Consider the following 13,988-nt stretch of genomic DNA (forward strand, 5'->3'; position numbering starts at 1 on the left):
CGAGGTTCACAAGTCACCCTTTCTCTCAAAGCTGCACTACATTATTTCTGGGGAGAGGAGAAAATACTTAGTCTTTGCAAGCCCCAAGCTGTAGCATCCTGGGTTGGCTTTGAAGGCTCCTGTAAACATTTCGCAGAACTCCCTGGGTTGTGCAAACTGCCAACCCATTAAATATTTGTGGAAATGGGTTTAATTTAGTCATTTTATTTTGGCGTCCCCAATTTCCTGTTTGATTACAAAAGGAGGGAGGGAGGCAGAGGTAGAAAATCTAAATACTCATCAGCATCTTTGCTTCACCGCCTGCATAATGTAACAGGGCTTGGTGAGAAGGTTTTAACCACTAGAGAGACTGGGAGAAGGGAAGGCACTTTATAACCAAATTTGGAAGCTCACTGGATAGGAGCAGATTTGAAGCCTCTGTAAATAATGCATGCTTTCAAGAGACAGGCTACAAATCATGTCTCGGGCTGGTTTCTGAATGACAGAATATTTTATGAGAGACAGTAACTCAAGAGTTCATCTGTGTGCTCCTCAGTCTATATCCAGACATGGTGAGGCCCCATCATCATCGCTCAAAGACCTTGCGTACTTAATCACCAAACAATTTTATCACCCCAGGTTCTGTAATCTACAGGTAGATTACAGTGTGACCAATGCTGTATTAGTTTAAGGTGTTTTGGAGGAGGAAAATCCCACCAATTAAAATAGATCCTATACTTGGAATTATTGAAGGACCCTCAAAAAAAAAAAGATGGATTAAGGTATTTTGTGTCTGCAATTCCATACAGTCAGACGTTTAGGATACAATAACCTACAGATCAATTCCGCCTAGGAAATCATCGAAACCATAACAAGTGAAAGTTAGAATATTTTGGACAGGTGACATACCGCGTACTTTACTTAATTTTCCTGGGAAAGACTGAAGGCAAATGAGGTCCAGGAAGAAGAACATCATGATTTCAAAACCTAAGGGGCTGGTTTGGACAAAACTCAGCAGCCCTTTTTCGTGCAACAGTTGATAAAAATAGGATCACCAACATGATCACCAATGTCCAATGGCCGATATGGCACCACAAGAAGAAAAAGACAGATCAGTTGCGAATTTAGCCAAACAAACTCTGCAGATTATCTGTGCTGAATGAGTAAATCCACAACTCAAACTAACCTGTCATTTGGTTGGGTTGCTTAGAGTTGTGAATTCCTTCAAGCTGCTCCATACAATTTTGGTGGCACAATTATAAGTGCAGAATTTTAGACTCGTATTTCAGCACATTGCCACGTCTCCTGCCTTTTATCTCCCCCTCCTCCACACAACCACCACCACAATCACCATTCTCTTTTGGCGGTTAGGTAAAGATAAAGTAAAGGTAAAGGTTCCCCTCGCACATATGTGCTAGTCCTTCCAGACTCTAGGGGGCGGCACTCATCTCTGTTTCAAAGCCGAAGAGCCAGCACTGTCCGAAGACGTCTCCGTGGTCATGTGGCTGGCATGACTAAACGCCAAAGGCACACAGAACGCTGTTACCTTCCCACCAAAGGTGGTTCCTATTTTTTTTACTTGCATTTTTACATGCTTTCAAACTGCTAGGTTGGCAGAAGCTGGGACAAGTAACAGGAGCTCACTCTGTTACGTGGCGCTAGGGATTCGAACTGCCGAATTGCCGACCTTTCTGATTGACAAGCTTAGCGTCCACCACGTTTTTTTGGCGGTTACTGCATCACAAAAATGACTTCCTCTGACCACGTAGAAGGTCAGAAGGCCGAATTGGATTCCTGACCTCTCAAAGATTGCAAATTCCTGATTTAGAGCTTTGGGAATAGTTTGAGGTCAGCCAAGTATGTTTATTGAATAACTGTGATTAAGCAAAACTGAAGCCGAGGTGGCGCAGTGGTTAGGGTGCAGTACTGCAGGCCACTTCAGCTGACTGTTATCTGCAGTTCGGCGGTTCTAATCTCACCGGCTCAAGGTTGACTCAGCCTTCCATCCTTCCGAGGTGGGTGAAATGAGGACCCAGACTGTGGGGGCGATAGGCTGACTCTGTAAACCGCTTAGAGAGGGCTGAAAGCCCTATGAAGCGGTATATAAGTCGAACTGCTATTGCTATTGCTAACCTAATATTAATATGTGAACTCAGCCAATGTGAGGAACAGAAGAAACGTATCCGGCCATACCTCTTGGTTCCCACTGAACTACTGAGAGATCAACTAATGATAAACATTATATCTCACTCATCTAAATTATTAGAAGAGCTAATTGTTTTGCTCTTCTCAAAAGATTGCAGAAGGAATGCTTGTCTAGCAATGGATAAATAAACTTAGTACAGGGGCTATGCTGGTAAAAAAAAAAGAAGAAGCAAAATCAAGGTTACTAATACCCGAATTAACATCTGCTGTCCCTGAAGCAATGGCTCTTAATTGATAACCTAGTGCTATCAGTCAAATCAATATGCAATTTAGTAGTTTTCTTCTACCTTTCTCTTGATAATGCTTTTTTCCCCCTGAAGGCCGTCGTTTCTCCTATCACCCTCAGGCATCTTTTAGTAATGGGCTAACAAACATGTCTCCCCTCCCGCTTTGCTCTGCTCTTTCCATCCTGTTTTATTTTATTGGTTCTTCCTCTGTCCCGTCCAGGCCCCAATGCCAACATTTAATCTCAAGGAAAAGTCAATTATGGACTCGTGGAATCTTTCCTAGAGAATAATAGTCCTTAAACAAATTTTAGCTGGTAAAGCCATCCAGGAACAACGATAGATGTGTATTAAAGCCAGCAAAAGTATCTTCCCAGGAAAATCTCTCTGATTACTATATTCATATAATGCTTGTGATGAGTTTTGAATCTTCTTATGGATGTCATCTTCTGTTGATAGCTGCGTTACCACCCTGGACATTCTTTAGCTTAGGCAATTTTAAGACCTGTGGACTTCAATTCCCAGAATTCCTCAGCCAGCAATTCTGGGAGCTGAAGTCCGTAAGCCTTAAAAAGTTGTTAAAGTTGGACACTTCCAGCTTAGGTAATAGAATACAACATTTATTACACGACAAAGACCCGGATCTCCTTAGCTAGAACTTTTCCTGATTTCTATCCAGCAAAACAGATGCGATCAGCAAGTAGATCAAAAGCTTCAAGATTGAAGGAGTTCTAAACAAAAATCTAAAAAATTAGGAAGGCCGAGCGCCAAAGAATTGAGGCCTTTGAACTATGGTGCTGGAGAAGACTCCTGTGAGTCCCTTGGACTGCAAGGCAATCAAACCAGTCAGTCCTAGAGGAGATCAATCCTGACTGCTCTTTAGAAGGCCAGATCCTGAAGATGAAACTCAAATACTTTGATCACCTAATGAGAAGGAAGGACTCACTGGAGAAGAGCCTCATGCTGGGAACGATTGAGGGCAAAAGAAGAAGGGGACGGCAGAGAATGAGGTGGCTGGATGGAGTCACCAAAGCTGTCGGCATGAGCTTAAAGGAACTCCAGAAGATGGTAGAGGACAGGAAGGCCTGGAGGAACATTGTCCATAGGGTCGCGATGGGTCGGACACAACTTCACGACTAACAAAAAAAAAATCCTGATCACTAAATCAACTAGATATCTACAGACTGTCTAGCTATCTACAGACTGAAAGTCAAAGTAGTGAAGATGTGACACCCAAGTGATGTAATGTCCCATGCTATTTTATATACATTGTGGGGCTCTGATTGACTTCTTGTGGGCCATTTGACTTCTTGGAGAAATTCTAAATAATTTAAATGATTATAGAAACAGAAGGGAAGAAAGGAAGGAAGGAAGGAAGGAAGGAAGGAAGGAAGGAAGGAAGGAAGGAAGGAAGGAAGGCCATCCAACAGCATCATGTTAAAATCAGTTAAAGTACAAATAAGATTTCCCCTCTATAATTGGCAAGGTACCTCATGCAGAAAACGGATGCCCTAAATTTTCATTAGCACTAAAACAGCTATTCCAGAAAGTGACAAGCTTTTCGCATTTAATTGAAATGTGTCTGGTCCCTCCTGGTTTCTTCCAAGTTCTGGAAGAAGTTTGTTAATTTCATTAACAAAGCAGTTTCTCAAGTCTTCCCAAATGATTAATATATTGATGGCATTGGGAGGGGGGGGGTATGTGCTTGTAATTTGCTAACCCAGTTTTTAATTTTATCAATTAATAAACTACTCTTGATTTTACATTCTTAACATGTTCGTTGTTTGTATTCTTTACGGTCCTGGGGGAACAGTACACAAAAAGCTATTCTGCATATGTAGAAGTGAGATCTGGCACATATTTATTTATTTTATTTATTTATTAAATATATTTATATGCCGCCCAATCTCGAAGGACTCCGAAAGCAGCACCAGAATGCTTGAATTTTAGTTATTTAGAGTATACTAGAATTGACTATGGAGTGGCCTATTGATTCTTTGAAAAAATTGACAGTATAGATATTAAGTCTTCATCCTTAGTGATCATTTAAAGTTCCTACAGACCAACTTGGGGGTTATTTATGACCCAGATTCAAAGTTCTGATGATCACCTCCGACATCCCTTCATGATCACATGATTGCACTTAAGTTAGTTGGTAACAAGGCCACATTTAATGGCATTTGTTTACATGACCATATTTTATGTTTTGCTGAAAACCGGCACTTACAGTTTTCAGAAACCCACGCACATAATGAATCATTGGTTTGCTTAATGACTGTGGCATTTGCTTAACGACTGCCATAACCATCCCAAAAAAGATTGTAAAATTAGGTCGGTCACAGTTTATCACAAAATGTCTAATTTGATGAAAAGAGGGACTATGGGTGACATGATAGCAGTGTTCCAATATCTCAGGGGTTGCCACAAAGAAGAGGGAGTCAAGCTATTCTCCAAAGCACCTCAGGGCAGGACAAGAAGCAATGGGTGGAAGCTAATGAAAGAGAGAAGCAATTTAGAACTAAGGAGAAATTTCCTGCCAGTTAGAACGATTAATCAGTGGAACAACTTGCCTCCAGAAGTTGTGAATGATCCAATAATTGACAGTTTTTCAGAAGACATTGGACAACCATTTCTCTGGAATGGTATAGGGGTTTCCTGCCTGAGCAGGGGGTTGGACTAGAAGACCACCAAGGTCCCTTCCAACTCTGTTATTCTGAGTTACAATCATTACAGGCAGACTGTATTACATTCATAACTTGAGGACTAGCTGTAATTTGGTTGAGTCACTTATTCAGTCGGGTAGCTTCTCTGGCTATCTGGATGATCTTATTCAATTCAAAGGATGCTTCACGGAAGGTTTCTTTGTCTCCAAAGCATCATTTTCCGATGAGCAAATGCCTGTACGGCATTTTCTCTGATTCTCGGAAAGCATCTGTTGATCAGACAGGTGTCTACTAGAAAGCTACCTGAACAAGCAGGAAGGGATATTTTCTCTTGCACTTTGGAGAAGGGAACAGACAACATTTGAGCAAGTTCCCAAGAGGAGGATACGATGAGTGGCAGATGTCAGCACGATTGCCAAACACACCACACTTACTTAGGTTGAGCATTCTGTGTTTTCCTCCTCTTAGCTTTATCAAATCAAATAACGCACAGCTTTTCTTCCGTTGGTGGAAACAGGAGCTTTTTGAAGTGACAAGCAAACTTGAATTATGAAACAGAAAAACTTAAGTTGTCAACCTGAATCTCTTTCACTGCAAAACAAACAAAGCCGCCGACAATGAAAAGTATGTTAATTGAATGGATTGGATTCTCTTGCCGTGTTGTAGATGGTGAGAGGTGAGATGCAAAACATTGCTGTAGGATAGAAAGATTGCTTACGCCTCTCAACTTAGAGAAAAAGGAAAATGGGATGTGGGCAGACTAGGTTCATTAGCTTATGAATCCACATCAAGCTGATTAATGTTTAGGATTAACAAAATATCCCGGAGCGATATCTGCAGATAACGATGATTTAGTCTGTTTTGTGTTTTAATAAGAATTTATTGAAATTCATACCGTTCATTACAAATGAGGCAGAAAGTATTTGATTCTTTTAAAAAAAAGTGAGCAAGGGAAAACAAATCAGGCAGATGCTTTTCATCTTATTTCTCTGTTTCCAGGAATATTGATGGCATACTTTGGAGTGGGTGTGTGTGAAGGAGTGGGTGTGAGTGGCAGAACATTAGGCCTTTTCTAGAATTTCAAAATTGAGTAGGATAAATGGAAGCAATTCGATTGTGGCTTTCCTTCCCCAATATTTGCTGGAGAGAGACTCATAACAAGGAGGAAGAGGTTTGTGGAAATTGGTTAATGGGAGGAAAAATATCTGTCGTGTGGATTTCTGGTTCTTTAAATACCGTGGTTTGTAAAAAAAATAAATAAATCTTCATTTCTAATAAATCAACATTTATTAGGGAAAGAATAAGTGTATCACAGCTTAGCATTTCTTTGCGTTTAGTTCTATTTTTCCATTTTCTATAGAGCCGAGGTGGCGCAGTGGTTAGGGTGCAGTACTGCAGGCCACTTCAGCTGACTGTTATCTGCAGTTCGGCGGTTCTAATCTCGCCGGCTCAAGGTTGACTCAGCCTTCCATCCTTCTGAGGTGGGTGAAATGAGGACCCAGACTGTGGGGGCGATATGCTGACTCTGTAAACCGCTTAGAGAGGGCTGAAAGCCCTATGAAGCGGTATATAAGTCTAACTGCTATTACTATTGCTAACCTAATATTAATATGTGAACTCAGCCAATGTGAGGAACAGAAGAAGTCTAACTGCTATTGCTATTGCTATTTGTTTCCCACCTCTGCTGTTTAAGTGAATTTTTATACTTTAATTTAGGTACGCCAATGAAGGCATGCAGACTCTTGTTTGCAAAAAAAAAATCAAAGAGGCAAAATAATGTTTTGGTTCAGAAATTTAATAAATATGGGAAGTGTTCATTTATGGTTCTGGCAGAAGAAGGAAGAGAAGAGTTTAGTAGTAGTAGTAGTTGTAGTTTATTCAATTTGTATGCCGCCCTATTCCCGAGAGACTCAGAGGATAGTGGCTTTTACACACAAGGATGTATTAGCTCCTACTGCTCCTTATTGTTATCCATGTTGGTTGGTGTGGTAGGAGCTGAAGTTCAAAACATTTGGAGAGCATCTGGTTATCTACATTGGACGATGAGGTTGATTAGCAGGGCCTTCGGGGGTGCTCGAAGAGGGAAAACCAGCCCATGGCATTTTGTTGCCTGAGGTAAATATTACAAATGATGTGAAATGATGAGGCTGGACAAAGAGCTGGATTGGTCTTCAATGCTTGTAATGAAGCAGAGTTCTGCCAAAAATAAGGGACAGAGGCCAGGCTGTGAGTCCTATAATTCCCTAACCTTTGACTGCTGGCATTTTCTCCCAGTGCTTAATCCCTGAGGTAACAATTTGACTCCATCATACGAGAAGGCCAGCTCCGTCACACATACTGAATGTCAGATATGGTCACCCCATACACCCTAGAATAAAAGGTAAAGGTTCCCCCACACATGTATGCTAGTTGTTCCCGACTCTAGGGGGCGGTGGTCAGCTCCGTTACAAAGCCAAAGAGTCAGCGCTGTCAGAAGACATTTCTGTGGTCATGTGGCTGGCATGACTAAATGCCGAAGGTGCACAGAATGCTGTTACCTTCCCACCAAAGGTGGTTCCTATTTTTTTACTTGCATTTTTACATGCTTTCGAACTGCTAGGTTGGCAGAAGCTGGGACAAGTAACGGGAGCTCACTCCATTATGTGGCACTAGGGATTCGAACCGTTGAAAGGCCAACTTTTCTGATCGACAAGCTTAGCGTCTTAGCCACTGAGCCACTGCATCCCTATAGCGAGCTACTTGTAGGCAATTTGCCAGTGCCTGTTTGGAGAGCCTACTTCTATGGAGAGTCCTATACAGGCAATCCTCAACTTACAAACAGTAAGTAACGGGAGCTCACTCTATTACGCAGCACTAGGGATTCGAACCGCTGAACTGCCGACCTTCTGATCGACAAACTCAGCGTCTTAACCACTGCGCCACCGCGTCCACCCTGGAATACTCTCTCTCAATTTGGTGAGATCCCTAAAAGGACTCTTTTAAGTTCCTCTTGAAGACCCTCACTCTTCACCCAGCCTTTGGTCTGTTGGTGTCCTTTTCCTTTGGTTTGCTTCTCCATTCTTCCCCTCAATTATTTCAAAGAATATGCCATTTTATGCTTTTTGTTGTTTATGCCATCTGTTGTTTGCATTTTTTAAGGCTGATTTTCAATCTAAATTGGGCAGCAGGAGTAGCAGCGGCAACAACAGGGAAGGGGCTGGTAAAAATTGCGATGGAGACTTGCCTAAAACTAAGCCTTTAATTGGGTGGAGAACAGAAGCGAGCCAAATCTTGCTTTACTTCCCTTCAGATTGCTGTTATACTCCATACGGCCTAGCTGGAGACTGAGGGAACAGGCTAGAGTGAACATGGCATCCATAACATAACCCTTATGTTAATTTAAATATGCAGTTTGCTCCGACGCTTGGCGGATAATAAATTTGTGACAGCGCTGAAACAGTGGAGTTCTCCTGAGACCAGGGTCAACTCTGCAGCCTCTTTCGCTTTCTCTTGCCTTGAATGAATCCGACTGGTATGATATGAATAATTGGGCTCCCCAGAGATTTCCACAATTGCGAGTTTATGCCGTGCCTGTTAGGCTTACAGGACAAATCCCTCCGCGTAGCGAGGTGGCTTTTCAGATGGCAAAAGATCAAAGCAACGTGGTGTCATTTTCTTATGCAACATGCATGCCTCCCGTTTTCCTTATTTTTAATTATGAATGTATTCCTAGGCGTGGGAAGGTCTCAGAAGAGATGAGATTTCCCAGCCAAAGCTTGCTTGCTTGTTTGTTTATATTTTGTTTTGGAGATCCTTTCCTCCAGAGAAACCTTCCAGGTCATTTCAGTTGGCCATTTGCAAATTCTACATTTTCGGGTTACTTAGGCTTTCAAAAGGCAGACCCCTGAGGCATATGAGTAGATTTTAAGGACTAATTCTTGCTTGCGGAATGCTCTTGTTTTTATTGCTGATGGCTGTGGTGATTTTGTGTGTGGTTAGTAATTTTTTTATAAGCCTAGAGGGATTGTCAAGACCCTTTGAGGTTTCCTTTACAGATGATAATATTGTCTGCTGGTGTATACTGTATATCTATGAAGAAGGAAGAAAAGTAAGCTTGATTTGGGAATTGGGATGAGAGCATGTAGATACCTGCAGCCTATAAACATTACGCCACCATTGCAGATTCTGCAACACTCCATATGCGTCAATTGAAAACTGGTGTTTTTTTTAACTGAGATGGGGAAGCCCCAAAGTTTCATGAGCCATCTTGAGAGATTCTCATGTGCAAGCCTATTCCTTACTACAATACACTTTATATTAGCCTGCTCTTGAAAATAGTTGATCACACTACCCCAGATTTGAAACGTTATCAATTTCCATTGCAGAATTCAAAATGGTTGACCAGCAAACCCCTAACCAATTATGGGCCGGACTTTTTGAAAGACCTCCTGTTTCTTTTATCAACTGTCAGTCATTGTCAGCCATCATTAGAAATCTTGTTAAATATTCCGCCAGCAAAAACACCCAACCCAACCCAACAGTCAAGGGTTATATAGGACCTTTGCAGTAGTAGTAGAAGAGACTAGAAGCATTTGAAATGTGGATTTACAGGCGGCTGTTACATATAAGTTGGGCTGACAAAATCAGAAATCAGAAGATGATAAGCTGCCTGGGAAAGCTAAGGGAAATCATCAAAACCATAATAAAGCAAAAGAGTATTTTGGACATGTGATGCAACATCCAGAAAAATACAGCATAGTTCCCCTTGGGAATAGGGCGGCATACAAGTCTAATAAACTAACTAACTAACTAACTAACTAACTAACTAACTAACTAACTAACTAACTAACTAACTAACTTAATCCTCCAAGGAAAGACTGAAGGCAAATGAGGTCCAGACAGAAGAAGAACATCATGGCTTTAAAATGTTTGGGACAGCTTCGGAGAAAACTCAACAGCTCATTTTTGTGAGGCTGTTGATAAAAATAGGATCACCAACATGATCGCCAATTGCAGTTGATGGATATGGCAGAAGAAGGAGGAGGACGAGGACGAGGAGGAGGAGGAGGAGGAGGAGGAGGAGAAGAAGAAGAAGAAGAAGAAGAAGAAGAAGAAGAAGAAGAAGAAGAAGAAGAAGAAGAAGAAGAAGAAGTGGCTCATCAAATCTAAGCTAGGTCAAGCCAGGAAGAGGAGGGGGGGAGGAGGAGGAGGAGGAGGAGGAGGAGGAGGAGGAGGAGGAGGAGGAGGAGGAGGAGGAGGAGAACAAGAACAAGAAGCATATGAGTGCAAATTTGGCAGAGGTTCCTTATGCTGCTTTTCTGTCAAGAGGTCAACACTGATTTGAAGCATTAGCATTCTGGACTCACAATGGGTTGTCTTTTGCTAGTTTCATGATAAGCTTTAACGTTGTTATTGCTGGTAAGCAGAGGAGTTTATCAGATCCAGAAATTAGAATGCCATTTGCTGTCCACATGGCTCCAACTTCCAACTGACCACTTCTCCATCCTGGCTTGTCCAGACCTAAATATTACATTGTAACGGACATCATCACATGCGCAATGGATATAGACTATATAGGCCTTTGCAAAGAAACCCAACACCATCTGGTTACTTCAAATAAGGACAACATAATGAGCCACACGTTGTCTCTTTTTCCCCCACCTATGAATCAGAGAAATGATGCAGTTTGTTCACATATATTATTAAAGAGAGAGATGGGGGGGGGGGAGAATATGCAAACTAGGCTGATTGTGTCTGACCACTGATGCTGTAACAATGAATTGGCCCGTTTTCTATCGAGCAAGCCTGAATGGCACATCACTGCTGAATGATTCCAGTGAAATTGAATTGGCCTTTTCTCAGGTTTTAGTCGTGCACCCATCCATCAAAAACAGTGCTTAACCAGAATGCAAGATTAATGATTGCCAGAGATTTAATTTGCTAATACCTGAAAGAGTCACTAATGGGGTTTGGGGAGTGTTATGAAAGGTGGAGGAGGGGGAAACTGAAGAAAACAAGACTATGGCTCTGAAAATCAGCCTCGTCTGTAAGCCCAGCCATTTATTAATAAGTTTGGGAGAAGCCAGGGGTTCTCTCTAAAAAGAGCTGTTTTTAATTATTTATTCTCTGTTCTCAGGAACACAAACAAGTACTTTGCAGTGCATTTTGGCTCAGCTGTCTTTTAATTTCCTCAAAGTTGGAGAAACGGTTGGTTTTCTTTTTCTCAGCTTCCAAGAGAAGACACAACGATCATTCCATGGTTTGTTGCTTTTAGATTCACACAACCATCACTCTTGAAATTCTCTGTGTTTCTTTCCAATAAGGCAGCTCTTGTTCGTTCATGGGGATCTTTTTATTTTGTTTTTAACATCTGTTTCTCCAGCTGGACTGAAAAGCCAACTGGAGCTTGACATGGGATTTTAAATGCTTTCTTCGTTTAGAAGGACAACTCTCCAAAACCCTGCAATCTCCTAAAACATTTTTTTTCCAGGATGAGATAAATACAACATATTTGTAAGGATTTAATGCACAATTCTGATGTATTTTCCATGCTTCTGGACAAATAGAAATGAAAGGTGGATATCTAACAGGTCTGAGATGTTTATTGGTCTTTTTGGTTGGAAGAAAACCGGGACACCGTACTTCAGATATTGTGATTTTAATTTAAGGGTGATATTTTGATGCGCATATCCCAAGGGTCTCTAATTCTGCACTTGTGCAATTATTTGCTGTGGGCTTGCCTGGGCAAAGTGTGTAATGAAGTGTTTGGACATCATTCCAACTTTTCTTTTGCAAACCAGTTCCTGCTTAAAAAAAAACATTACCCTCCAAAATTGATGTAACCTTGGTTTATCTAAGCCAATTGCCGATTCAATATGCCATGGTTAAACAAACCATAGCTCATTGCCATCATTGTCCAGCTTATGCATATCCTCTTTTGCTCCTGCTCTTGTAGGCAGTACAGAAGGTCTTCCAAACTTCCAGTCTGATAGTATGAGTGATGTGGGGAAAATCCATTTTCAGGTGAATGGGACTGTTAATTGAGAAATTGAGTCCTAAGGAATGTGTCCTTGCAGCTCACAGTAGCCTGTGGAAAGCTTTATCAAAACATCTCCATAGTAACCCCTGAATCTCAAGATGCTCATTAACAGAATAACAGAGTTGGAGGGGGCCTTGGAGGTTTTCTAGTCCAACCCCCTGCTCAAGCAGGAAACTCTATACAACGTCAGACAAATGGTTGTCCAATCTCTTCTTAAAAACCACCAGTTTTGGAGCACTCACAACTTCTGAAGGCAAGTCGTTCCCACTGATTAATTGTTATGTCGGGAACTTTCTCCTTAGCTCTAGGTTGCTTCTCTCCTTAATTAGTTTCCATCCATTGCTTCTTGTCCTGCCCTCAGTCAGGTGCTTTGGAGCAGTGGTCACCAACTGGTGGTCCACATGAAAATTTTGGTAGTCCGCAGAAAAATTATGTGCATTTTTTTATATTGCACTAAATCAGGGGTCCTCAAACTATGGCCCCTGGGCCGGATACATGCGATGAACCCTTGTGTTGCTGCAGAGAGTCTCCCCCTTTGGGGTCTTTTTTGAGCCAGCTTTTTTGCCAACTCTTGGTAACTGCTTAGCCCCAGCAACTACTTCCTGTTGGGGCCCTAAGGAGCCTAGGTAGGCAGGTGAGGAGTGGCTGGGAAGGGAAGGACAAGGCGTTCCTCAACATGAGTGACATCAAGTTGGCCACGCCCAACCAGTCACATGACTACTTAGCCACACCCACCCAACCGGTCATTAGGCAGATCATATTAGTGGTCCGCAGGATTTAAAATTATGGCATTTATTGGTCCCCGAGGTCCAAAAGGTTGGTGACCCCCGCTTTGGAGAATAGGTTGACCTACTCATCTAACAGGAGAGTAGATAACAGAAGTAACTTAAGAATTGTAATATTATTTGTGAATACATCAAACAGAATGTATTCACAACAAATCATTTCCCCTCCTTTCCAAAATGCATAAATATTGGTGCATCTCTTTGTCTACAGCAGTGTTTCTTAACCTTGGGGACTTTAAGTCCCGTGGACTTCAACTCCCAGAATCCCCCAGCCAGCTGGCTGGGGAATTCTGGGAGTTGAAGTCCACGGGACTTAAAGTCCCCAAGGTTAAGAAACGCTGGTCTACAGGGTTGCGTCTTCCACTATTCTTCTGGAAAGGACCCACTCCAGGACGCACTACTAAATGAACAAATACACTTCAGTGAGTCTTGATTATTGGTTGTTCGGTTCTGCATGCGATTCCACAGTGACAGTCAATGAACTAAAAAGGAAACAGGACTTACTTCTCTGGGAACGAGCACAGCAGAAAGCCACAATGGTGGCCATCAGGACTAAGAAAGCCACTCCAGCTCCAACGGCCACACCTATGATGACTGCCATGGGCACTGACTCTGGAAGAAACAAGAAAAGAAATGAAGTGGAGGAGGAATCCCCCCCCGTTCCTTTTTCCTTGCCCCACACTTACTACTAAGATCTCAACGATTTATTCTCAAGTCATTATTTATTCTCAGATTTGCCCATGTCATCGGTAAGACTAGTTCCTACTCAATGAAATAGACACAAGGTTAGAAATGCATGGCAGGCTAACGATGAGTTGGGAAAGGAACATGTGGGTTTAGGAGTGAAGCTTATTTTGGGTCACTAACCCCTGGATCTCCTTTCTTTGTCAACATAAAGTCAGCTTTTGGCTGCCAAGTCTGGCTAGGATCCAACCCCTTTGCGCTGTTTACTTGAAATATTGAGACCTCTGTTGAGGACAGAGAAGTGGCTTTGATAGAGGTAAAATTTATATTGCCTGCCTAATTTAAAATAGAAGAGAAGAGAATAACAGAGTTGGAAGGGACTCTGGAGGTCTTCTAGTCCAACCGCCTGCTTAGGCAGGAAACCCTACAA

General features: G+C 42.0%; 1 protein-coding gene across 2 annotated transcripts in view; it reads right to left on the reverse strand.

Moving 5' to 3' along the window:
- The window catches only part of KIRREL3 (kirre like nephrin family adhesion molecule 3), a 781,414-nt gene that overhangs the window by 39,614 nt on the left and 727,812 nt on the right, over positions 1-13,988 (reverse strand). For both annotated transcript variants that reach the window (XM_087706343.1, XM_087706345.1), the window contains one exon: positions 13,379-13,486. In XM_087706343.1, the coding sequence (XP_087562469.1) occupies positions 13,379-13,486 (108 nt within the window). The remainder of the gene's footprint in view (positions 1-13,378; positions 13,487-13,988) is intronic.

Source organism: Thamnophis sirtalis, unplaced genomic scaffold (genome assembly GCF_051295495.1).
Source record: "Thamnophis sirtalis isolate CommonGarterSnake01/CBP01778 unplaced genomic scaffold, rThaSir2_p1.2 scaffold_2, whole genome shotgun sequence".
NCBI classification, from domain to species: domain Eukaryota; kingdom Metazoa; phylum Chordata; class Lepidosauria; order Squamata; family Natricidae; genus Thamnophis; species Thamnophis sirtalis.